The 27,969-nt window shown below is 42.1% G+C and overlaps 1 protein-coding gene across 1 annotated transcript; it reads left to right on the forward strand.

Annotated features, from left to right (window-relative positions):
• Window positions 1-1,498: 1,498 nt before the first annotated feature.
• Window positions 1,499-18,361, forward strand: PSMB3 (proteasome 20S subunit beta 3). The gene is made up of 6 exons (XM_089654879.1): window positions 1,499-1,655; window positions 6,000-6,184; window positions 6,993-7,100; window positions 12,510-12,687; window positions 15,733-15,827; window positions 18,249-18,361. Exons 1-6 carry the CDS (start codon window positions 1,653-1,655, stop codon window positions 18,295-18,297), a joined length of 618 nt encoding a protein of 205 aa, XP_089511005.1. The 5' UTR covers window positions 1,499-1,652; the 3' UTR covers window positions 18,298-18,361.
• The last annotated feature ends 9,608 nt before the right edge of the window (window positions 18,362-27,969 follow it).

Raw genomic sequence — 27,969 nt, forward strand, 5'->3', positions numbered from 1 at the left:
CACACAGACTGGAATCAATGTTTTTTGGCAGGGACGTTTTTTGGCTGGAAAAAACAACCCAGGATTAGTGGGTTTCTAGAGGAGTTTTTTAGCTGTAAAAATGCTCTTAACACTGAAAAATGTGGCAAAACGCAGTAAACCGTTGCAAACCAGTGTTTTTGGACTTTTTTTGGTGAAAAAAATGCAAATCAGGAAAAACGCCGTTAAACGCTAATGCAAAAACGCTAACTCGTGTTTTAATGTGACTTTACACAGCTAACGTTACCAGCGTTATCAAAACGCCCCGTGTGCATGGGGACTAAGCCTGGGTTCACATATATGCAGTGTGTTAAATCGCATGTGATTAGCACAGGAACCACACCGCATTCCTGTGCAAATCACATGCGATTTGTGTGCAGTGCAATTGCAGCCATACATTTTGTACCAAAATCGTGCAGGACCCTATTTTTGGTCCGCACTAGAATTGAATAGAATGGGTATTCACACTTATCCGATTCTGCACTTCGCTTTGCTGACCGCTTTTGGGGTGTTAACTTAACCGCTTCCATACCAGGCACTTTTACCCCCTTCCTGCCCAGGCCAAATTTTCAGGTTTCAGCGCTCTCACAATTTGAATGACAATTGCGCGGTCATACAACATTGTACCCAAACTAAAATGTTATCATTTTCTTCACACAACTAGAGCTTTCTTTTGGTGGTATTTAATTACCACTGGGGTTTTTATTTTTTGCTAAATTAACAAAAACAGAAAATAAAAAAAACACATTTTTCTTTGTTTCTGTTATAAAAGTTTGCAAATAAATAATTATTCTTCATAAATTTAGGCCGCGATGTATTCTACTACATGTCTTTGGTGAAAATAACCCAAATTAGGATGTATTTTTTAGTTTGTAGGAAAGTTATAGAGTTCACAAACTATGGGATAGATCTGAATATTGATCATTCCTGAAGTACTGACGGCCAATCTAATTTCTTGAGGTCCAAACTGCGCATGCCCAAAAGGCCGCCATACGGCGTCCACCCGGAAAGTTGAGGGATTTTGCTGGCCGCCATTCGGCCATAGGCCAAGCAGGAAGAGGTTAACATACACACCCGCAGTGGTCCACATGAACGGGGTGCAATTCTGATGCACTGCACACCAGTGCAAACCCGGGCTAAAGGTTGATAGCAAAACTCCTTGCACAACGCCTGAATAAAAAATAAATAAAATGCTCAAAAACCATTTTCAAACTGCAGGCTTCTATTACTAGCATTTCACTGATCCTCTACAGTCCCTGACATACAGCACTGCTAGAACCTTCCTCTTCTACTCTCCTGTGAATTGGCCAGCTGAAACTATAGCACTGTCCCCAGCTAGCAGCCCCAACGTGACCTCACTTCCGCCGCACTCATTCCCATGATGCTCTAGGACAGTCTGTACGTCTTTCCTATACCCAGCAACCACCGCGGCCCTCTATGACTGCGCGTATTTCATTCTCTACCGCCTCCTTTAGTAGAATTGACCAATCACGTGTGACTGACAGGTCCCTTAACGAATCAGCGCTTAAGCCGGTCGTCGGCTGTGCCTATCAGTTAGCGGTGGGTGGGTCCAAGTGTTGTCTGGTTGCTAGTTTCGGTTTTGGGTAGGAGAAGGCCGGTACACGGGACTCAATATGGTGAGTGATACGGGGAGGACATCGTGATATGACTGAAGGTGCGGCGTATAGGGGGGGGGAAGCCAGCAAGGACCGCATATCTTATAACATGAAGCACTAGATCAGTCCCAGCACTCTATAGGAGGCAGAGGCAGGGGACACGGCTGTGGAGGAAAGGGGAAACGGAACTCGGGTGTTTGGCAAATATATGAAGGCCTAGTACCTCAGAGTCCATCCAGGTGTGAAAAAAACGAAAAGATTGTGAGTCCTTTTATGTTCTTCAGTCTTGGGGCTCATTCACACGGGCGCACGCATGTTTATCACATGAAATGTTCATGCCGGCAGCGCTAGAAGATCGCGTGTAAAATACGGTGCTAAAGTACTCCCGCTGACGTGCCTATGAGCTTCAGAAGGTTTTATCTCCTTCATGACCAGGCCATTTTCTGCTATTCAGCACTGTGCTACTTTAACTGGCCGTTGCACAGTCATGCGACGCTGTACACAAATGAAACTTATGTAAAATTGTTTTCACACAACTAGAGCTTTCTTTTGGTGATATTGGCCACCACTGGTAGAGATGTGCCAAACACCACCCTGTGTGATTTGCAGTCGAACATTTGTACTTAACGAAAGTTCGACCGCAAATTTCAAACAGAGGAGATTCACTAAGCGCTGAGAATGTGGTACGATACCGCACAGCTAATAAAAACGTTCTTTAATGGTTCAGCTGTCAATGTGGTTCCTTGCTGAAAGCTGAATGTAAAAATTTCCAGCAATTAAAAATGAAAATAAATAATGCGTGGGCGCCCCCCCCATCCATACCAAGCCTTTCGGGTCTGCCATACAAGGCCACATACCCTCAACATGAAGGCTCATCAAGGATATTTTCAGGAGGGCAAGTGATTAAAAACAAAAAAACTGTCCTCCTAAGTAGATCAAACGTTAATCACGATCTCCGTCGACCCGAAAAAAAAAAAAAAAAAAGGTTCTGCTCTCGACACTGGCTCCTGCAGTCTGACAGCTGCGTCGGGATGATAGTTCTTAAATACTGTAATGACGTCACAAGGGAACAGGGTAACCCCCACCCCCTTATGACATCATCGTGTGCTGTGATTGGCCAAAGCACAAACCCTGTGGTTAGGTGCATTGCTTTGGCCAATCACAATGCACTGTCAGGGCGCAGTGCATTGTGGGGTGCAGCGGGCGAATGCCCTTACTGTTCGTTTGTTCGCCAAACACACGATCGGCCAATGTTAGAGTCAAACGTACGTTCGAATCGAACATCTAGCCTAACACTAGCTTTATATAAATAAAGAAATACCTAAAACATTGAAAAAAAAGTTTTTTTCTGCTATAAATCACTAAAAAAATAAAAACACATTTCTTTACAAATTTAGGACAAACTGTATTCTGCTACATGTCTTTGGTAAAAAAAAAAATCCCAAGAAATGTATATTGATTGGTTGGCATGAAAGTTATAGCGTCTACAAACTGGTATATATATATACACACACACAGGTGTACCTCGGTTTATGAACGCCTCGGTTAACGTAATTTTCGGTTTACGAATAAAAATCCATTGAAAATAATGTCTCGGTTTACAAATTTTTTTTGCAATACGAAGTGTATGACGATGCCGAATTTTAAATGCAATTGACGGCTTTTTTTTTCTTCTCTATAGCTCACAGAATTAGCTGTCACTTTCCCGGGAGCTAAAGGATACTTTGTTTCTTTTATCTCTGGAAAGAAACTAAAAGGAAAGCTAATCACAATAAAAGACTGAGTGAATCAGTTTCATTCAGTAACAATGGTTAGAAATATCAATGAAATACATTGGTATTAGCAATCATAATGTGTGTAAAAAAAAAAAAAAAAAAATCCTGATCACTTGCCCATAGTAGCTCAGTGTTACTATGGTAACATTGTATTGATCTGGTCACAGTGTGTTGAAAAAAAAAATGTAATAAAAAAACACAAAAATAATAGCAAGAAAAATAAAATCACCACCACACCAGTTATATAATAGTACTGGACTGGCGACAATATGTTATGAAGAAAGAGATTATTTATTTACAAAATTCCATAACAGAAACAAAGAAAAATTTTTTTTTTTTTTTTAAAGGTTTGGGTTTTTTTTTTTGTTTATTTAGCAAAAAATGAGTGGTGATTATATACCACCGAAAGAGCTCTATTTGTGTGAAAAAACGATAACCCATTTTCATGGGTGCAGTGCTGCATGACAGCACAAATGTCATTCCAAGTGTGACAACACTGAAAGCTGAAAATTGTCCTGAACAGGAAGGGGGTAAAAGTGCCCAGTAAAAACCATTTATCATTTTCCTTTCACTTCACAATTCTGTGCCACTTTGTGTTGGTCTATCACACAAACTCCCAATAAAATACATTTACATTTTTGGTTTTAACATGACAAAATGTGGAAAATTTCAAGGGGTATGAATACTTTTTCAAGACACTGTAGTGTCTTCAGAATCATTATAAAGGGCGGTGTGGGAGGCTCATTCGCCAAGTGGAGGAGGCAGAGATAGTTGCTCCCCTGAATTTGCGCTGCTTGGCTGAGCCGTGCATGCATAATGTGGCCGGTGTTGTCATGTGTAGGGAGGAGCACCCTGTAGGCAGCAGCCGTCTTGGCTCCCTTCGTGCTTTCTGTTCACTGAATCTGCAGCACAGTTAAGGCTGCAGAGAAAAGGACTGAGGACACTATGTCCTCACTGCCCTTCTCTGTCTCAGAAAGGAGACATTGGGGGTCTGTTCAGACCACTAATATCTCACAAAAGCCCCCAACAGGGCTGTAAAAAAAAAAAAAAAAAATGATACTTGCAAAAAGCAATATAGATAAAAATGAAGAAAAAAAAATAGCAAGGCCTCGCTCACACGGGGCATACTACAGTGCACCCAGAAAGTATTCACAGCGCTTAACTTTTGCCACATTTGTTCATCAAGGATGTCTCTGTACATTGCTGCATTCATCTTTCCTTCGATCCTGACTAGTCTCTCAGTTCCTGCCACTGAAAAACATCCCCACAACATGATGCTACCACAACCATGCTTCACTACAGGGATGGTATTGGCCAGGTGGTGAGCGGTGCCTGGTTTCCTCCAGACATGACGCTTGGCATTCAGGCCAAAAAGTTCAAGCTTTGTTTCATCAGACCAGAGAGTTTTGTTTCTCATGGTCTGAGAGTCCCTCAGGTGCCTTTCGGCAAACTGCAGCCGTGCTGCCATTTGCCTTTTATTGAGTGGCTTCCGTCCGGCCACTCTACCATACAGGCCTGATTGGTTGAGTGTTGCGGAGATGGTTGTTCTTCTGGAAGTTTCTCCTCTTTCCACAGAGAAACGCTGGAGCTCTTTCAGAGTGACGATCGGGTGCTTGGTTACCTCCTTGGCTAAGGCCCCTCTCCCTCGATCGCTCATTTTGGCTGGGCGGCCTGCTCTAGGAAGATTCCTGGTGGTTCCAAACTTCTTCCATTTACGGATGATGGAGGCCACTGTGCTCATTGGGACCTTCAATGCTGCAGAACTTTTTCTGTAGCCATCCCCAGATCTGTGCCTTGGAAGTCTACGGACAATTCCTTGGACTTCATGGCTTGGTCTGTGACCTGACATGCACTGTTAACTGTGGGACCTTTATATAGACAGGTTTATTATCTTTCCTAATCATGTCCAATCAACTGAATTTCCCACAGGTGGACTCCAATCAAGTTGTGGAAACATCTCACGGATGATCAGTTTGGAACAGGATGCACCAGAGCTCAATTTTGAGTGTCATGGCAAAGGCTGTGAATACTTATATACATGTGGATTTTTTTATTTTTAATAAATTGCAAAGATTTCAAAATGAACTTCTTTCACGTTGTCATTATGGGGTATTGTTTGTAGAATGTTGAGGAAAAAAATGAATTTAATCCATTTTAGAATAAAGCTGTAACATAACAAAATGTGGCAAAAGTTAAGCGCTGCAAATACTTTCTGGTTGCACTGTATAGTGTACGTCGTGCAAGGCTGTGTTTACACGCACAAGTGTTCCGTGCAGCCACTGCTGTTGCTGTCCCAGTTGATATCAATGGGACTTCTTGCACAGGGATGAACGGAACATCTTTGCATCCCTGTGTGGGTATACACGTATCCAAATCTAAGAAAAAGTTTTGCCTTATACTTTAGATTCTCTAGCGCTTGTGTCTATCATAGATGTGGGAGCTATTCTTTAATGTAACTCTTCTAGAGGTTTCCTGGAAAAAGGAGTTGCCAGGTACTAGCTCACTTTTTTTACTGTCTGTTTTATATTGTTTCATTCATAGTACTATATACTATAGTTTGTATCTAATTTTTTTTTCTTCTGCTTTTTAGTCTATTATGAGCTATAATGGTGGGGCCGTCATGGCCATGAGAGGAAAAAACTGTGTGGCTGTAGCTGCTGATAAACGCTTTGGAATTCAAGCTCAGATGGTGACAACAGACTTCCAGAAGATCTTTCCCATGGGGGATCGTTTGTATATTGGACTGGCCGGCTTGGCAACTGATGTGCAGACAGTGTAAGGGTTTTGCTGGCAACTGAAAAGAAATATAGATCTCTAAAATGCATACTAGTATGTTCTTTATTCTAACATTGTAATACTTTGCATAGGTCAAATTAACGTTGCCCACCATCATCCCACAAATGAGACTGACAAGGGCCAGGTCACTGACCAGTATTGTGTGTTTGGTGCTTGAAAAATGATTGTAAACGAATTGTATATGATCACTACTGGGGCATACCTAGATAATTTGTTCAAATTATTTCCTGCTAGTTAGGCCTGCTTAGTTACATAATTATTGGTACTGTAACTCTAAATGAGATGAACAACCCAATTTTAAGGTGTGTGTGCTTAAATTATGATTTGAATAAATTGAACCTAGCATACATAGACTTTATCATGTCAAAGTAGAGATAAACCCTTAGTGTAGTGGTCTCCAAAATGAAGCCCACAGTTTGGATGCACCCCTTGGCTTGCCTTTTAATGGCCCTTGGGTAACAATTACTTCCTCTAACACAAATGATGTTGCACAATTCCTGTCACTGATCCCAACCATGGGGCACTCGTTCCTGAAGTTGACACCAACTATGGGGCACTCGTTCCTGAAGTTGACACCAACTATGGGGCACTCGTTCCTGAAGTTGACACCAACGATTGGACGCTATAATTGACATACATATTATTTGCTGTGTGCTACCATGGGAGCAGTCGTGAACAGTAGTCATGAGAATCTGTGTTTCCATATTACCCATCTATGTAATAGAGAGGCAATATTTATGTTATGCTAAACAGATTATTTATTAAAACTGTATGTATTTATTTTTAGGTCCCAGCGCCTGAAGTTCAGATTGAATCTTTATGAGCTTAAAGAAGGACGCCAGATAAAACCTAAAACTTTCAAAAGCATGGTGGCTAACTTGTTGTATGAACGAAGGTAAGAGATGTATCATTATTTAAATTAAGACTGTCGGAATGGCAGTGGCTGATATAATTGGGCTCACAGGAAAGCAGTTTTTGCTTGACTGAGCCACATTTCTGGTTTCAAGGCAGTGATATAGAGAGTTACCTTCTCTCCTACAAACTTACATGCAACACATGAATCCAACAATGTGTCATTTTTCATGGGTGTTGCTTAAAGTGACTATAAATCCATAATTTATTTTTTTTTTACATAAACATGTCATACTTATCTTCTCTGCGCAATGGTTTTTCACAGAGCAGACCCGATCTTTTTATGGGGTCCCCTGCTGGCTCTCCTGGCTTCTCCCCACCACTGAGTGCCCACCACAGCAAGCCACTTGCTATGGGGATACTTGCGCAGGCCCAGCTTTCCTGTGTGTCTGTGTTCCCGCTCTCTCCTCACTGGCAGTGATTGGCACCTGCTGCTGTGATTGGCACCTGCTGCTGTCTCTTAGCCTCTGAAGAGGGAGAAAGCTGCTGTTCTTATGCACAGCACTCTTGTGGGCGGACTCCCATTCCGTACTGATGGACAACGTGGAGATCCTTTTGCGCTCCCTGCAGGACTTCGGATGGGTTCTGAACCTTAACAAGTCTGCCTTGACCCTGACCAGAAGGTTAGAGTATCCGGGCTTGATTCTTAACTCTGCACGCCAAAGTATTTCACTCCGCAGACAAGCCCTGCAAGCTTCAGACTGCAGTCCAAGTACTCTTGTCCCACAAGTGGTCCTCTCCACAGTCTTGCATGCAGGCTCTGGATCCTATGGTGTCCACCTTTGAGGCGGTTCCGTATGTGCAGTTCCATAGGAGAGTTCTGCAAAGGTCAAATCTGCCACCCTACTTTACCGTCTCTGGCTTTGATGGCATGGATATAGAAAGCCAGGTTTTTAGGAACGGGTTGTTGTATTCGGTGATCCCCACATTGTTGACGGCACGCAAGTCTACCGCTTGGAAGATATAAGCCTTCCAGGTGTGATGATATATCTCCTGATGTGAGGCTCTAGGTGTCTATCTATGTTTCTTCTTGGTGGCTCAAGTTTTGGCCTTTCTCCAATGGGACATTGATCAAAAGCTTGCCTTTTGAGGGTCAGTTTTCTGCCCTTGCAGTTTTGTATGTTTTTTTTTTTTTTTTGTTTTTTTTTCTTTAAGCATTTCTTAACCAAGCACTCCTTGCATTCCAAGTGGTTAGTATTATACTGTTTCAGTTTTGTGGTCCTGTGATTTCTTTGTGGGATTTTTTTGTAAGGGGTTGAAGCTGCTTGGGAAGTGGTTAACCTCTGTGCTTGCTGTACATGTAGGTGAGTGAAGCCCAGTAGTATTCCTTCAAAAGGAGTTATGCATTGATCAGGGCTCAAAATTTCAAGTCTTGAGCTACTAGTCAGGCCTTAAGAGTTGCACACCTTCAGTTGCCCCACCCAAACCCTACCCTGCCCCGTCCCTAAACACGCCCTCGTAAATTATTTCAAGAAGTGGCACTGTTAAATGTTTTATGCAGAATAAAGGTACAAAAATAAATATTAACAGCAGCCCTACTAGGCATAACCCCTCCCATAACCAGCATGCTTCTGTCTTTTGCTAGTGGCCTTAGGGGGATGGATGCCTTTCTTAATTCTGCTGCTTTAAAGACTCTTTTGTGCCAAAATTTGTGGATTCTTCAAACAACAACTGCTGGTTGATTCAGAATGACCTGGCTGGTGGTGGAGTCTCACTACTGCAGCCATCGAGCCCCCCCATTTATTTATTTATATTTTATTTCTCCCAAGCTGGCATGCTCATAAATTTTTCATTGTGACAGCACTGCTTAACTGAGCCATTACAGGGTAAGCCTGGAAGTGTCATGTGGCTGGGTGTGTCTTGTATTGCTGGATACTTGGCACTGCATTGCTCAACTTTGTCTTTAAACACTCACTTGCCCAAGTCATCCTCCAGGACGGTCAGATGAGAGACATTGGCTTCTCTTCCTACAAGAAACACCGGGGGGTGGTTGAGGCAGATTTTTTTTATTTTTTTCTTGAGCCACATTCCCCTGGAGCTTTTTTGGGTATGACTGATGGAGCTTGCCTACTTACTTATCTGGCCAAGGTGGTCTTCAGAGGGGTAGTGGAAGTCCTTGCATCCAGTCTTTGGCCTATTCAAACTGGTATGCTATAAGGTGATGGCAGCTTATTCTTGTTCCATCCTCGCCAGGCATTCTTGTTCCAGAGGCCTCGCACGATACAAGATATCAGGGTTTTTAATCGTTTTTACAAGGTGTTGCAGCCTTGCCACCCAGGGAAGGCAGTGGTGGAGGCACAGAGAAGATGGCGTTTCTTCTGGGAAGCTGTGAAGGTTTTGCATTTCTGAGACACCTCGATGGGCTGGGGTGTTATTTTTTGTATCTTCCTTTCTAAATACCGGTTGCCATTACTAGCTGAGGATTCCCGGCAACTGCGCAGGAGGTTTGCCTGTTCCTCTAGGACGGCACCACGTCGGAGGGTTTGACAAAGGCAGCAGTGCTGGCGAAGCCTGGGCCTTATTCTCTCCTGGTAAGGCTCTGTTGGGCAGTCTTGGAAGCTTGGAGGCGGGGAAATCTGAGGGCAATGGGTGGCATTTTTACTTTTGCATCACTGAGGCCCTGGTGAGTGTTTTGATGGGTCTCCATCTTCAGGCATCACAGTTTTTTTTCCACCTGTGCACTTGGAGGAGTCTTGTGGTAGTTCTTCAGGTCAAGTTTTCAGCCAAAAACACAAAAAAAAAAAATCTGCAAAAGGAAATGTTGCTGAATCTGTGGAATCAAGATCTCTTTGTTCAGTGAAAAACCTTTTATGTTGGCAATATGTCAATGCCTCAACATTTTATAGGCAACCTTAGGGAAGAAACGTCCTTTTTACGTTTAGATCAGTTCGGTTGGTATTAGAATAGTTCAAACGGCCTTTGGAGACGTTGCCTCTTCAGCATAACAAGGAGGAGGACAAAGGTCCAGGGATTACTCAATTTTCTTAGAATCCTCTAATTCCCAGTTGGAATGGGAAGAGGAGGAACACCTATTCAAGACTGAAGATTAAATTTCAAGACTGTAACGCAGAATTTTCTGAAGATAGCAGTCTGAAAATTACAAAATGTGTTTCCGACTGAAGAAGCTGAGGAATTCCTAAATGTAATTTATGCAGGTAGCTCCCTCCTCTGCTTCTATGTGGGAATCACTTATACAGGGATTTGGAGGAAGTGAAGCATAAGTCTTTTCTGGTACCCTATTCAATAAGAGATAATTAGTAGAGAGTGGAGGGAACCTAACATGTTTTTTTTTCCCCTCTAAAATATTAAAAAGGCATTTTCCATTTGAAAAAGAAGCTGTTGGGTTCCAAGTCAAATGTCCAAACCTATCTTTTTATGGCATGGGAGAACTAAATAAGCTTATGGACAAAAAAACTGAAGGCAATTCTTAGAAAAGCTCCTCAGCTTTTAAGCCTAATGTTACTGACCCTTGCCTAGCTAAAAATGTATTATTTTGGTTAGCGCTGCATCAGAATCATCTAGGGCAGGTACCGAAGAGGTGTTGGAGTCCATTCATCTAATTCAAAACCTGTGGCTTACAAGGCAGATGCTTTGGCCAAGGCAGTTTTGTATGACAGCAGGCACAACGAGACTCCTCAATTTGGCATGGAGGGGGAGGGCCTTATTGCTTAAGATGTGGTCTGGAGACAGTGATTTTAATTAATTCCATTTGACAAAAGTCTGCTTTTTGGCCCAGAGCAGGAAATTGTTCTTGAAAAATCTGTGGGCAAGACAAAAAGAAAAAAGGTTTTCTAGAGAAAAAGAGGTTTTCTAAACCCAGAAAGCTTTTAAGTCTCAACAAATGCAACGCACAGTAGGAGGACAAGAGGTCACAAACAAAATGCAAGTGAGTCTATGATAAGCTGAAAGGAAAGTGTAGTGTGCTCTTCCCTACCCTGAAATCTTCAAGTAATACCCAGTGATGCCTACCCATGCGTTGGAGGAAGATTGAGGAGGTTCTTTCCCTAATGGCACGGTTTATGTCGCAATGGCAGTGGTTTTTGTGCAAAGCCCTTTATTCTTCAGTCACTCAGGCTGGGGGTACAAGCTGGAGTTTCACTCAGAACGCCCAAAGAACTTCCTGATAAACAGACTACCATCGGCTACAACAAGATGCAAGGCAATGCTGGAAACAATATCAAATTAGTGCAATCAAGAGGTCAATACGGAGGTCCCTATTTCTCTTCAGGGGTCTGGTTATTACTCTCATGTATTTCTAAGACCAATGCCATTACTGCAACATCTTCAATTTTAAAGTCTCTCAACAAATTCATAAAACACAGGAAATTCAAAATCAAGAGCAAATTTTCAATCAGAAATCTCCTCCCCCATCAACCTATCTAGCATTGCTAGATATAAAGGATACATATCTCACATGCAAGTTCAACATAATTGTCAACGGTTTCTGAGATTTGCTATTCAGGTATAAAAATCCCCTTGTGTCCTCAGCAACTTGGTGGCAGACCATGCTTTTCTTGGAAAACTATCAACAGAGTATGACTGCGATCCTGGCCACCTTGCAGTGAAGAGTCAAAAGTGCAGCTTTCAATCAAGTCACTGCAAAAATCCAGGAAATTAGAGCGGGGATGAAGCAAGCGTTCAGTCTCTCTTGACTTTTAGCTTTATTATAGCCACAGATGGGGAGAAGATGTTAATGTGGATAAACCCTCTGATGTTGTTTTGGAATTTGGGTTGCTGTTGTGAATGTCATCCGGTATGATGGATCCTATTCACATCCATAGAGAAGTCTCTTCCTAGATTAAAGTTAGAGTGAACGTTCAGGCAAACATGGTTGGAATACACGTACTGGTTTACCTGCTTCTAGGTAAGTATAAAGCCCTGTTGTACTGTATCTCGTTGATCGAAAACATTTGTCTTATTTTAATATAGTTACTAGAACAGGAGCCATTTTTCTAAATAGACAGAGTGGAGAAGAGCTAAAATTTCTGTTGGGTACTTTGGGTGTGATTGCTATGGAGATTCCCCTTTTTTCTTATTCTGGTGACACAAAAGGAAATAATGTTATGTCAACTGGAACATTGACAGCAGAAAAAAAAACCTGAAGCTTTAATGATGTCTGTGTCTTTTTTGGAGCAAGTTGGTAAGTTCTTCTTACTGGGACCAGAAAGTGAGAGGAAATCTCCCCATTAGGGATACAGATATCAATGAAGACAGCCAGGTTATAATCTTTTCTTATACTATTTTATCTAAGACTAAAAAAAATATATTTTTTGGTAAAAGTTCTATTTGGAGAATACCTGTTATTTTTGGATTGTTTGTTTTTTTTCTTCTATATAGTGCATGCAGTGAGTTTAGATTTGTTTTTCAGAAACACGTTTTGCTTTCTTGCCAGGTTTGGTCCTTACTATGTTGAACCAGTTATTGCTGGTTTAGACCCAAAGACCTTTGAGCCATTCATTTGCTCTCTGGATCTTATTGGATGTCCAATGGAGACTGAAGACTTTGTTGTTAGTGGGACATGTTCAGAACAGATGTATGGCATGTGTGAATCTCTCTGGGAGCCAGACTTGGTGAGTATAGAAGGTTTTATGTGGTGTAGTACATATATTTTTTATTATAAATAAATCTCCACTACACAGACATCTATCCTACTTAGCATACCTTATACTAAACCTCCCTCAACACTTTCCTCTTTTGACCTTGCTACTACTGAAGAGGTCACCAAAGTTTTCTCTGAAGCCCATCTAACCGCGTGGATCCTGCCCTATCTCAACTACTATGGTCACCCTTCTCTTCTGTCCTATGCTCCCTCACTCCACATCTTCAATCTCTTTCTCTCTACTGGCGCCTTCCCCACCCCTCTAAAGCATGCACAGATCACACCCATACTTAAAAAGTCCTCACTGGACCCCACCAACCTGAACAACTTAAGACCCATCTCCCTGCTCCCGTTTACCTTTAAACTCTTAGAACTCTTAGTCCACAATTGCCTAAGCTCCCACCTCACCGACAACAACCTTCTTGACCCTTTACAGTCTGGCTTTCGCTCACTACACTGCACTGAAACTGCCCTACTAAAACCCACTAATGATCTATTAACTGCTAACACAAATGGCCATTTTTCCATACTCCTTGCTACTTGACCTCTCTGCGGCTTTTGATACTGTTGACCACTCTCTCCTCCTCAAAAAACTCCACTCTCTTGGCCTCCAAGACTCTGCTCTCTCCTGGTTCTCCTCCTACCTATCGCAGCGCTCCTTCAGCATTACCTATAACTCTGTCTCCTCCTCTCCACTTCCTTTTTCTGTAGGGGTCCCTCAAGGGTCTGTCCTTGGACCCCTTCTCTTCTCCATCTACACCTCCTGCCTTGGTCACTTGATAAACTCCCATGGCTTTAAGTACCATCTCTATGCTGATGACACACAAATCTATCTGTCTACTCCTCACCACTTCAGGTTCCTCTTGCATTACTAACCTACTAAGTGACATATCGGCATGGATGTCACTCCACTTCCTCTAACTAAATCTTTCCAAAACTAAGCTCATACTATTCCCTCCAGCCCATGCCCCCTCCCCTGACATCTCCATCAAAATCAATAATACACCCATCAGTCCCTCCCCTTATGCCAGGGTACTAGGTGTAATCCTAGACTCCCATCTGTCCTTTCAGCCCCAAATCCAATCGCTGTCCAAATCCTGTAGACTTCACCTCCGCAACATGTCCAAGATACGCCCATTCTTAACCTCTGAAACCACTAAGCAACTTATTCACTCCCTTGTTTTCTCTTGCCTTGACTTCTGTAACTCCCTCCTCATTGGCCTACGTAATTGCAGGCTATCCCCTCTACAGTCCATCATGAATGCTGCTGCCAGACTCATCCACCTTCCTAATCATTCCATATATTCCATCCCTCTCTGCCAATCCCTCCACTGGCTTCCCATTGCCCAACGAATAAAATTCAAAACATTAACAATAAAGCCAATTATAACTCTTCTCCAAATTACATCACCAATCTTGTCTCCAAATATCACTCAAACTGTCCTCTCCTCCCATGATCTCTTCAGGAATGCCTATCCTGCCTTCAGCTAATAACCAAATCTTCTATTTCTCCTATCAGTTCATCCCCCCACAGTTATTACCTTTTATACCACCAGCCCATCCCTCTTAGATTGTAAGCTCCAAGGATCAGGGCCCTGCTTACCCTTTTGTATTGAACTGTATCGTTGCTGTATTGTCTCCCTTTATATTGTAAAGCGCTGAGCAAACTTTTGGCGCTATATAAATCCTGTATAACTATAAAAAATATTAATATTAAAGTGTATACACTGTTAAAAGTAGAAGCCGTGGATTGCTGTTTCATTGCAGTGAAAATGGTCCTACAGCGCTCCAGCAAAGAAGGTTGCGGCCCAAGGTGACGCCATCCTCGCATTGGGGAGGATTAGAGAAGTGGGTATTTGGGATTGCGGAAGTGGTACCTAGAAAAGAAAAAAAAAAGGTAGCACTCCCCCCTTCCCCCACCACTGATGGGCTCCCTTGTATTTCATTGACACTTCCTTCAGCTTTCATTGAGAACTACAACTGATGGGGCTTGTTTATTCTTTCACAGATTTCTGTGAATGAATGACGCAGCTGTGCAGGCGGAGCCCAACACAGCCTCACTGGTTTTAAAATGTGACAGCAGGTATAAGGAGAAGTACCCCCTCCTGCTGTCACAAGGGAAAGGGGATCGGGGGGGCTGTGCAGAGGGTCAGGAGCTGGAGCATGTTACACGCTAAATATGGGTGTAATGTGTAACATGCCCCAAAAGGCGAACTTAGACTTTAGAGTGAAACTAAAGTCTTGTTTTTTTGTGCTTTTTTTTTTTTTTTTTTTTTTTCTTTTCTTAAAAATAACAAACATGTCATACTTGCCTGCTGTGTGCAGTGGTTTTGCAACGATCAGCCCAGATCCTCCTCTTCTTGGGTCCCCTGCTGGCGCTTCTGACCCCTCCCTCCTGTCGGGTACTCCCATAGCAAACCGCTTGCAATAGGGACACTTGAGCCGGGGTGCTCCCGAGCCACTGCTCTGCGTGTCCATTCACACACAGGGCCACAGCTTGGTTCTGCCTTCTTCCTCTCCTGATTGGCTCACTAGCTGTGATTGACAGCAGCGGGAGCCAATTGGCCTCAGCCAATCAGAAGTGAGAGTCCCCAGAGGACCGAGGCTCTCATGGACATCGCTGGATCAAAAAGGGGGCTCAGTGAAGTGTTAGGGGGGCTGCTACACACAGAAGGTTTTTTACCTTCATGTATAGAATGCATGAAGCTAAAAAACCTTGAGACTTTAGAACCACTAAGATTGTATGATTATTTTTAGTTTTTGGTTTAAGTATCCATTTAGAAAGATGTTAATTATATTTAATTTATAGATGGAAATTAGAGTTTGCATTTATATACTTATAATTTATAAGTTAGAGAGTCAAATAGGGAACAGCAAGCTTGCAAAATCATAAAAGGCAAGCAAAAATGACTGCTAGGTGAATGTTAAAATATTAATACCAAAAAAGTTTACTTGATGATATAGTGTCATTTCCCATATTTTGTCTCATCAATGTACTCTTATTCCCCGCCTCAAGGAGCCAGAGGACCTTTTTGAAACCATTTCACAGGCCATGCTGAATGCTCTGGACAGAGATGCTGTGTCTGGAATGGGGGTGGTTGTACACATCATGTGAGTACCTGTCATCCATATTTATTAATCTTAACAAATCTGTATTATTAGATTGGCAAAATATATTTCAATCTAGAGAGGAGGCACATAAGAAGCGATTTGATTACAATATACAAATATATCAATGTGACTTCAGTAACAGCAATACAGAGTTTATTCTAAGGTCCCTGAAAAAAGAAGGTTTAATCGTAGATCGGGTAAAAGATTCTTTGCGGCTACTGCAGTAAATACATGGAACCCCTTCCCCTAGGACTTGGTACTAGCTGAAAGTATCAAAAACTTAAAAAAAACTTTCAGATGTTTTCCTCAGGAAGTGGAATTTACGGAGCAATGGGAATTGTTAGAGACTAAAAATCACACAAACACTCATAGCTTCATGGACCTATGTTTTTTTTTTCAACCTTATACAGAAAGCTAACATTTTACATAGTTTATAACAGGTAAGGACAGGTAAGTGTCTGTATTTTAAAAGTCAGCAGCTACAGTTTTTGTATCTGCTGCCTTTTTTTTTTTAGCTGGAACTCCGCTTGAATCATAGCAGGCTGAAACATGTAAGAAAGGACACATGATTTTTTAATCCTGTGTAAATAAAGGAGTGTTGTGTTCCCACTAGCATATGCCATTCTACAATGTCATAGTGTTAGGTTTGTATATATGCATTGGAGAGAAAAGGGAAAGTCTAGGGGTGTAGTCTACATGGATACGAAGGGGGAAGGGGATAGGAGTGGAACCACTTATGGAAGTGAGGATAGGTTAGGGGTGAAGAATATTGAGAGGCTGGAAGGGCTAAGAAAATGTATCCAATTTAGTAATAACTTCCTCAATCCTGGCCTGCTAGAAGACTGGTATCTTCACTTGAATAGATAAATTGGTGCCAGTGAAGCCAGGCCTTGTTGAAAACATCAAGCCTGTTGTTGTGGGGTTTTTTTTTTTTTTTTGTGATCAACCTTATTGTACCAATGACACTAGCTGGGAAGGTGTTAACATCTAGGAGCAATCAAGATGTTAATTGTGTGCCTAGTAATGTGTGCTGTTTTTGCTTTACTATCTGTCCTGTTTTTTTCTCCCTACTTTGCAAGGATCAAACACAGCCAGATCACTGTTCCCTGTACACAGAGTCCTGTGTTTTGTAAACAGAACTCTATGTGATTGGACACAGTCTTCACCTGATTTCAGCCAAAATTGTTAGCTGAAATAAACTGCCAAACTCATGCTGTGTACAGTCACAGCAGGGGGCGCGCATGTGCGTATCCGCAGACCCTGAATAAGGCAGTCACATATGACTGTACCTGCTCCTGCCGCCCAATGCAGTAAATGTATGTCTTCATGGGACTGAGATTGAGCTCTGCAGTCACTTTTGCAGCAGTTGTTTTCTTATTCCAGGTGATAATCCTGTGCAATGTCATTTTTGTTCAGTTGACTGTGCTTATGCTTATCAGACTACATTTTCCCAGAAACTGTATATGCCGTCATAATCTTTGAAACTGTACCACGCGACACAGCAAATTGGCAACTTGTCACAGAGGCACCAGCTAAGTGGGCACCAAAAAATTTGCCTTCTTTGATGCTCAGTAATTTGACATGACTCCAGATTACTAGCAGCACATGCAGTGAATGACGAAGGTGAGGCTTCCCACTTGTTCGCTAGGTGTATTCTCACACAGCAGAAGCAAAAGAATGTTGCATCACTTCCCCTTTCAGCACAGACCATCATTTTCATCATTTTTTACACCTGCAAATCCTGTAGTGTTTCCAGTTTGTTGGCTAACCCCTGTATATGTATTGTAAAATTTGCATGATAAATGACTAACAAAAAAACTACTTAAGAGCAACTGTAGTAGCAAATTTAACAACTAGGTGATGCATCAAGCCAATGTTTAGGCAGCTCATACATCATTCTTTGAATTTCACTGGTTGAATGAAAAAAAAAACAAAAAAACAACCGATTCCCCCATCCACACACTTGATTGTCGATGGGGGGAATCTTCCTGCAGAGATATTGTATTCTGACAGCTAGGAGACTTCTCCAATACCAGCATTCACCGATCAGCACTGCCGGCTATAGCCAGAAAGGCTGATCGTGCTGATTTTCCAACAAGCTGGTTGTACAGAAGTCAGTCAATCTACTGATCAACTTCTGTACAATCAGCTTGCCCATAAATGTGGGCGGTCCCTGCTAAACCATCCAAATTTTGATCCTTATATGTTCGGCTTTACAGTCATAAATCCTAGGCCTATTTGGTGTTGAGAAAAGAATATGAAATATATTGTAATGGCTATATTTTTCACTTTTTTTAAATCAGAAATAAAAGACACTAATAGGATGAGATTGTGTGAAATGATTGTTGCCTGACTCCTCTATAAACAAATTTTATGTGACATCCAATTCAAAGGCTAAAATTGTACCTTCTATCTTTACAGAGAAAAAGATAAAGTTACCACTCGGACACTGAAGGCGCGTATGGATTAACTTTCCTGAAACTGTACACTGTAACCATTTTTTTTTAGTTAAATAAAATCACTTTTCGGTGGAACTTGTGGTTTTTTTCTTTTTTGGTTTTTCTTCTCCAACACTGTTGACAAACTATACATTCTAAATATATTGAATTGACTAGTAAAAAACTCTGAAAGTAGGAAGCTGACTAGGGGCAACAATTTAGTACAGCATGGCTTTCCTAAAAGGCAGAAAGCAAATCTTGCTAAAGCTACAGAGATCAAAGATGCCACATCGAGAGCCTTAGCTATTGTTACCTTAAAAGTGTATGGAGAAAATACAGAAAATCAGTATCTCTCTACAAAATGAACATTTTCACATTTTTTTTCCTTTAACCACCGAAGACTGGCATGTTAAACTACCTTTTTGTCCAGGCCATTTTTTGTTTTCAGCACAGTCCTACATTGAATGAGAATTACTCAGTCATGCAACACTACTCAAATTTTATTTAATTTTTTTGTAGGCCGCTTTCTTTTGGTGGTATTTAATCATTACTGTTTTCTTATTACTATATAAAGGACATTTTTTAAAAACAGTGTTTCTGATCTAAAACTTTGCAAATAAATATTATTTCTTGATAAATTTAGTGAAAATTAGAAATGATTAATGCTACATTTCTTTGGAGAAAAAATACAAATACCGTATTTTCCGGCGTATAAGACGACTGGGCGTATAAGACGACCCCCCTACTTTTCCTGTTAAAATGTAGTGTTTGGGCTATACTCGCCGTATAAGACTACCCCTCTTCCAATGCACACCAGGGGGAAGAATCGTGCCCCATCATTAGTATCAGTGGGAGGAATAGTGCCCAGTCATTGGTGTCAGTGGCAGGAATAGCACCCCATCATTGGTGTCAGTGGGAGGAATAGCGTCCCATCATTGGTGTCAGTGGGAGGAATAGTGTCCCATCATTGGTGTCAGTGGGAGGAATAGCACCCCATCATTGGTGTCAGTGGGAGGAATAGCACCCCATCATTGGCGTCAGTGGGAGGAATAGTGCCCCATCATTGGTGTCAGTGTGAGGAATCGTGCCCCATCATTGGTGTCAGTGGGAGGAATAGTGTCCCATCAGTGGTGTCAGTGGGGGGTGGAATAGTGCCCCATCATTGGTGTCAGTGGGGGGGAGGAAAAGTGCCCCATCGTCGGTGTCAGTGGGAGGAATAATGCCCCATCATTGGTATCAGTGACACCAATGATGGGGCACTATTCCTCCCACTGACACTTGCTGACCCCTGTTCAGTATGGTGCTGCTGCAGCAAGCATATATGGTTGCAGCAGCACCTGTGCACGGCACACTTACCTTCACTTAATTTTCGTGGGGCCGCTCGGCTCCGCCTCCTCCCTGGTGATTGGCCGCCTGTGTGCCTTTCCTGAGCTACAGTTCTGGCGGCCAATCACCGGTGAGGAGGCGGAGCCGAGCAGCCGCACGAATATCCAGTGGCCGAACTGAAGGAAGGAGCAGCCGCGCTTCCTGGACCGGATCGTCGTGGGACCGGAGCCAGGTAAGAAACAGAAGCCCCTGCCCACCCCTGTACTTAGTTTCACTTCTGTTGGAAGGGGGGGGGCGGCGGCGGCACCGCACCGCCCCCCCTAAAAAGTGTCAGCATGCCGTATACCGGCATATAAGACGACCCCCGACTTTTGAGAAGATTTTCAAGGGTCAAAAAGTCGTCTTATACGCCGGAAAATACGGTAGGTATATATTATTTAATCTGTATGAAAGTTTGAGTATACAAACCATGATATACACATTTGAGATTGATCAACCCTGATGTTCTAATTTTTTAAATCTAATTTCTTGAGGCCCTAAAATATACAATACAAATACTCCTAAAATGATCCTTTCTTGGAAAGTCTAAAGTTTCAAGGTATTTAGTAAGAGGCATGGTGAGTTTGTAATTTTTTGCCACTTTTTTTTTAATTTTTTTAAATGAGGGCATTTAATAAATCTGTTTTTTTTCCACAAAGTTGTAATTTTAACAAGTTATTTCTCACACATAGCATACGCATGTTTGCACCACATTCTATTATTCTAGTATGAGAATACCACAATTTGACTTTTTTTACTGTCTAGATCAGTGTTTCTCAACCTTTTTCCAGTGAAGGCACCCTCTAAAATTATGGACAGTCCCGAGGCACCCTTTACTATTATGAACAGTCCTGAGGCCCCTTCAGAATTATGGACAGTCCATTCTAAAATGTAAAAAACTATTGTAATAGTTTTATATAAAGAAACATACACACGTGTAGGACACCCAACGCTAGAGGTCATTTATTCATCCAAATCAAATACATGTTTGCACACTGATTCTGACTAGTATTACAGTGTTTCTTTCAGTTTTTCTGCATCACTGAGCTAATGTGACCCCAGCACTGACAGAGAGGGGAGGGTCACACAAGGATGCTGTGCAGGTAACCAACATCCTCTTAATCAACTGATAATGTTATTGGTATTGAGGACACCGATGGCGCACACTGAAAACCTGTGGCTTTGTGTAACTAAAAGTCAGGCTTCTTCCATCTGCTGGCTTGTTTTGTGCAACTTTTAGACATTCTGCCAAGGCACCCCAGAAGAAACCTCAAGGCACCCCGGTTGAGAAAACAGAAAAAATTAACTGATGTCAATAAATAAGATATTTATTACACACAGCATAGGGACATATACAATTACACTCAAAAATGCATTCTGCTACTCTTCCTGAGTAAGGGGATACCCTATATGTAAGACTTTTTCAAAGCCTAGCCACATAGAGAGACCCAAACTCCAAGGAGCACCTTCAGTCATTCTAGTCGCGCATCTGATTACTTCACTACCATTCACATTTTTGTAGGCCCTGGAGCACTGGAAAAGAGGAAACACCCATACAATGATCACATTTTAAATGGCAAATACCCCAAGGTTATTTTTTAAGAGACAAGTCATTTTCAAAAAATATTTGCCACAAGTTCTTGGAAAATGTAGAAAGAAAATAAAAAATGTACACTACTGTGCAAAATTTTTAGGCAAGTGTGAAAAAATTGCTGTAAAATAAGTGTTAATAGTTTATTTTTATCAATTAACACAATGGAAACTAAATAAACAGGAGAAAAAAACAAATCAAATTATTATTTGGTGTGACCACCCTTGCCTTCAAAACGGCATCAATTCGTCTAGATACATTTGCACATGGTTTTGAAAGGAACTCTGCAGGTAGGTTGTTCCAAACATCTTTGAGAACTAACCACAGATCTGTGGATTTAGGTTGCCTCAAATCCTTCTATCTCTTCATGTAATCCCAGACCATCACTTCTTGTTGTTCTTTATGTTGAAGATGGTTTTTAATGACAAAGGCTGTATGTTGGGGTGGTTGTCCTGCTGCAGAATAAATTTGGGGCCAATTACACGCCTCCCTGCTAGTATGGTATGCAGGATAAGTATCTGCCTGTATTTCTTAACATTGAGGACACCATTGATCCTGACTTAAATCTCTACCTCCATTTGCAGAAATGCAGCTTCAAACTGCAGACACTACGTATTGTACCGCTCTTCAGTCCTCCGTGAACAAACTGCCTTCTGCTACAGCCAAATAGTTTCAAATTTTGACTTATCAGCCCAAAGCACCTGCTGTCATTTTTCTGCAGCCCATTTCCTATGTTTTTGCGCATAGTTGAGTCGCTTAGCCTTGTTTCCACATTGGAGGTATGGCTTTTTAGCTGCAATTCTTCCATGAAGACCACTAGCCATACTTCTCCAGAAAGTAGATTGGTGTCTTCTGTCTGCTGCAATAAATTTCCTTGGCCCAACACTGCGGCTACGGTTCTCTACAATGACTGTTTTTGTGCTTCTTCAAAAGAACTTGAACTCTGCCTGGGAGAAACCTTGCTGATATAACTGCCTTGTGTCTTGTTTCTGTGCTGAGTCTTGCCATGACGTGACCTGTGACATAAAATTGTCTTCCACAACTTCACCTTAGTAGCAGAGTTTGGCTACTCCTCACCCAGTTTTAAGCCTTCTGCACAGCTGTTTCAGTCCTGCATATTAAATTGATCATTTGCACCTGCTTGGTATAATTAATTATACACCTGACTCTAAGCCTATAAAATCCCTGAATGTGCAAGTGTACAAAGTGATGATGCATTAAATTAATGCTAGTTTGAAGCCAAAGGGTGGTCACACCAAATATTGATTTGATTTAGATTTTTCTTCTGTTTGCTCACTTTGCATTTTGTAAATTGATAAAAATGCGCAAATAAAATATATATTTTTAAAAGCATTTCTTCACACCTAAATAAAACATTTGCACAGTATTTGTTTCTCTGGTTTTAAATAATAAAATAAATGTATATTATTGCAAGAAAACAGGAACAGCAGACTATAAAGTAAAAATTGTAAAAAAATATTGAGAATTGGCTTCAGCCCAGTTCTCCGCATATAGAAGACACCCCCAAAGCATTTTGCCCATGTGGGACTTAATAACATGGGTGAAATGCATTGGGGCGAGGGGGCTCTTTTATGGGTGGAGAACAGAGCTGATGCCATTCGCTATCAACTTTTACTATTTAATTTTTATGTACATATACTTAAATATCGCCCTCAATTTATTGAGTGCTTTGCATACACTATATTGCCAAAAGTATTGTGCCAGCCCTCCAAATCATTGGATTCAGGTGTACCAATCACCTCCATGGCCACAGGTGTATAAAATCATAGGCATGCAGACATCCAAGAATGGGTCGCCCTCGGGAGCTCAGTGAATTTAAGCGTGGTACCATGATAGGTTGCCTCCTGTGCAATAAGTCCATCTGTGAAATTTCCTTGCTACTTAATATTCCACAGTCAACTGTTAGCGGGATTATAACAAAGTGGAAGCAACTGGGAAACACAGCAACTCAGCCACAAAGTAGTAGGCCATGTAAAATGACAGAGCGGGGTCAGCACATGGTGAAGCTCTAAATCGCAAAGGTCGCCAACTGTCTGCATAGTCAATAGCGAAAGACCTCCAACCTTCGTGTGGCCTTCAGATTAGTACTACAACAGTGCATAGAGAGCTTCATGAAACGGATCTCCATGGCCGAGCAGCTGCATCCACTTTGCACTTGGTGATGTATGGTTTATACATCACCAAGTGCAATGCAAAGCGTCGTATGCAGTGGTGTAAAGCATGCCGCCACTGGACTCTAGAGCAGTGGCGATGTGTTCTCTGGAGTGACGAATCACGTTCTCTGGAGTGACAAATCACGTTTCTGTGTCTGGCAATCCCATGGACGTGTCTGGGTTTGGTGGTTTCCAGGAGAATGGTACTTGCCTGACTGCATTGTGCCAAATGTAAAGTTTGGTAGAGGGGGGATTATGGTGTGGGGTTGTTCTTCTTGGGTTGGGCTTGGCCCCTTAGTTCCAGTGAAGGAAACTCTTAAGGTGTCAGCATTCTAAGACATTTTGGACAAATTCATGCTCCCAAACTTTGTGGGAACAGTTTGGAGATGGCCCCTTCCAACTACCCCACTTCCACCTAAGAACTGTACTTGAGCCACCTCCATCATGTAAAGACAGGCATCCCAATACGTTTAGCAATATAGTGCATCTATTTTACATTCACATCAGTCCCTAACTATTTTAAAGTGATATTAAAGGCTTACATTGTATCGTTGCTTGAAGAATCCCATAGGGACCTTATGCAACAACTTTTCATGTACGGAAGTACAAAAGGTCACTCAGACACTATCTTCTAGTAAATCGCTGGGCCCTGATGACCTTTTCAATAATTATTATGAATGACACAAAGGGGTAATCCCGTTAGACGAAAATAAGGCGTATATTAGTGTTATTCCCAAACCCAACAAAGACGCGACTGATGTCCTGATTTATTGTCCTATATCGTTAATTAACTGTGATCTAAAAATTCTCACTAAACTTTTGGCTTTGCATCTTAACACTTTTTTGGGTCAGTACATCCATAATGACCAATCAGGTTTTATCACTGGGCGCAAAACCTTGGACCAGATCTGCCGCTCTGTTGCTCTCATCTCAGCAGTTAAATCTAATTGGGATGCCTCTCTGTCTAGAGATCTTTTGCTCCTTTCCCTTAATTTAGACAAGGCCTTTGATAGCCTGAATTGGGACTACTTATTTACCACCTTGGAAACCTTAGGGTTTGGCCCCTTGTTTCTTTCTCTCTTAAACATTTTATATAGTTCTCCCTCTACTCAGGTTTCTATTAGAGGCTATAGGTCTTCTTCTTTCCATGTTCTAAGAGGCACTAGACAGGGTTGCCCCATTTCCCCCCCCCCCCAATTTTTTGCTCTAGCAATTGAACCTCTAGCAGTGGCAATCCGTTCACATCCTTCCAGTCATGGTATTCAATGTGGCCAACAGGAACACAAATGTGCCCTTTTTGCTGATGATGTTCTTATCCATATTACCGCCCCTCATGAGACTTTGCCCACTCTAATGTCTTTACTACAACAATTCTCTCAGCTTTCTGGGCTCTCACTGAACTCCCAACAAACAACTGCCCTTAATGTCTCATTATCCCCTGCAATGACACGTTCATTGCGGACTACTTATAATGTTCAATGGGCTCAACATTCTCTTCTGTATTTAGGGGTTCAATTAATGTCTTCTGTTGATACCCTTTATAAAGCTAATTATCCCCCTCTGTTTCAGAGACCTAAAGAGGACCTTCACTGCTGGAAAGATTACTCATTGTCATGGTTTGGCAGGGTTAATTCTATTAAAATGACTTTCCTAGCCAGGATACTTTATTATTTTAGAACCCTTCCCATAGCAGTCCTGAGAGGTGATCTACAGCATCTGCAAGCTGACATTCTTTGCTTTATTTTGAGAAATAAAAGAGTCCAGATGAATAAATTGACCCTATACAGTGAGGAACAGAAGTATTTGAACACCCTGCGATTTTGCAAGTTCTCCCACTTAGAAATCATGGAGGGGTCTGAAATTCACATTGTAGGTGCATTCCCACTCTGAGAGACAGAATTAAAAAAAAAAATTAGGAAATCACATTGTATGATTTTTAAAGAATTTATTTGTCTTGCACTGCTGAACATAAGTATTTGAACACCTAAGAAACAGCAAGAATTCTGGCTCTCAAAGACCTGTTACTGTGCCTTTAAAAAGTCAACATCTACTCCACTCATTAATCTAACTTAGTAGCACCTGTCTGAGCTCTTTAAAGACACCTGTCCACCCCACAGTCAGTCAGACGCCAACTACTACCATGGGCAAGACCATAGAGCTGTCAAAAGACACCAGAGACAAAATTGTGGACCTCCACAAGGCTGGAAAGGGCTACAGTGAAATTGCCAAGCAGCTTGGTGAAAAAAGATCAACTGTTGGAAGAATTGTTAGAAAATGGAAGAGGCTAAAGACGACTGTCAGTCTCCCTCGGACTGGGGCTCCATGCAAGATCTCACCTCGTGGGTATCACTGATGATAAGAAAGGTGAGGAATCAGCCCAGAACTACAAGGGAGGAGCTGGTCAATGACATGAAGAGAGCTGGGACCACAGTTTCAAAGGTCATTGTCTGTAGAACACTACGCCGTCATGGTTTCAAATCATGCATTGCACGGAAGGTTCCCTTGCTCAAGTCATCACATGTCCAGGCCCGTCTAAAGTTTGCCAATGACCATCTGGATGATCCAGAGGAGTCATGGGAGAAAGTCATGTGGTCAGATGAGACCAAAGTAGAACTTTTTGGTCTAAACTTCACTCGTCGTGTTTGGAGGAAAAAGAAGGATGAGTTGCATCCCAAGAACACCATCCCTACTGTGAAGCATGGGGGTGGTAACATCATGCTTTGGGGGTGCTTTTCTGCGAAGGGGACAGGACGGCTGCACTGTATTAAGGAGAGGATGAATGGGGCCATTTATTGTGAGATATTAAGCAACAACCTCCTTCCCTCAGTCAGAGCATTTAAGATGGGTCCTGGCTGGGTCTTCCAACATGAAAACGACCCGAAGCACACAGCCAGGATAACCAAGAAGTGGCTCCGTAAGAAGCATATCAAGGTTCTGGAGTGGCCCAGACAGTCTCCAGACCTAAATCCAATAGAACATCTTTGGAGGGAGCTGAAACTCCTTGTTGCTCAGTGACAGCCCCGAAACCTGACAGATCTAGAGGAGATCTGTGTAAAGGAGTGGGCCAAAATCCCTGTTGCAGTGTGTGCAAACCTGGTCAGGAACTACAGGAAACGTTTGACCTCTGTAATTGCAAACAAAGACTTCTGTACCAAATATTAACACTGATTTTCTCAGGTGTTCAAATACTTATGTTCAGCAGTACAAGACAAATAAATTCTTTAAAAATCATACAATGTGATTTCCTGAATTTTTTTAAATTCTGTCTCTCAGAGTGGGAATGCACCTACAATGTGAATTTCAGACCCCTCCATGATTTCTAAGTGGGAGAACTTGCAAAATCGCTGGGTGTTCAAATACTTCTGTTCCTCACTGTATGCCTCGAAACTTTGGGGTGGGATTGGCCTCCCCAGCCTACAGGCTTATTACCAAGCAGCCCAAATTTCTCAACTTGCACATATCACGGCCAGGGGGGTCTACCCCTCTCTGGGTTTCTATTGAAGCTCTCTCCTGCTGGCCTATGGCCTATGGGTCCTTACCATGGCTTCCTAATAGGTTATGCCCTCCTATTTTATGCCCTATGCTGTCACATTCATTAGCTGTCTGGGATCGCGTATGTCATCGGGTTCCCCTATCTCCACCACACACACCACTGGCTCCTATCGTGAGTTTCCCCCGGGCTAACACCCACCCAATTCAATTGGTGGATTAATAAGGGATTACTGCGAATAGGTGATTATTTGAATGGGGACTGATTATATTCCTTATATTTTCAGGATAATTTATAGATGCCATTTGGAGAAAATTTTAGGTATAATCAAATTGCTTCAATCATTAGATCAAAACTTAAAAATTGCTAACTTATCCTTTCATATTGACTCCCTTCGAATTATCTTACCAATCGCGCAATGCTCCAAAAGGTAGGGTGTCGGCAGTGTATGCGTCTCTCACTGAACCGATATCTAAACTTCCTTATAGGACTCAATGGTAACGAGAACTGAGCCTGAATGACAGATCAAATGTGATATCACTACCTTAAACTCAATCTTTCATAAACTGAGCTTGTAGTATTTCCTCCTCCCCGATCTCCCACTCATGACTTTACCATTAAGATCAACAGCACAACCATTGGTCCTTCCCCAGGATGCTAGGCGTAATCCTAGACTCTGACCTCTCCTTTGGGCCCCACATCCACTCACTGGCTAAATCCTGCCACCTCAACCTCCGGAACATTTCCAGAATCCGCCCTTTCCTGACCAATGACACCACAAAACAACTCATCCACGCCTTGGTTATATCTCGTCTTGATTACTGCAACTTCCTCCTCACTGGTCTACCGCTACACAGGCTATCCCCCCTTCAGTCTATTATGAATGCTGCTGCTAGACTTGAACACCTTACCAACCGATCAGCGACTGCTGCCCCTCTCTGCCAATCCCTCCACTGGCTTCCACTAACCCAACGTATAAAATTCAAAATACTAACCACAGCTTACAAAGCCATCCACAACACTGCCCCTAGCTACATCACCAACCTCATCTGCAGATATAGCCCAAATCGCCCACTGTGCTCCT

Source organism: Staurois parvus, unplaced genomic scaffold (assembly GCF_062004578.1).
Source record: "Staurois parvus isolate SC_StPar_1 unplaced genomic scaffold, SC_StPar_1.0 ptg000813l, whole genome shotgun sequence".
NCBI classification, from domain to species: Eukaryota; Metazoa; Chordata; class Amphibia; order Anura; family Ranidae; genus Staurois; species Staurois parvus.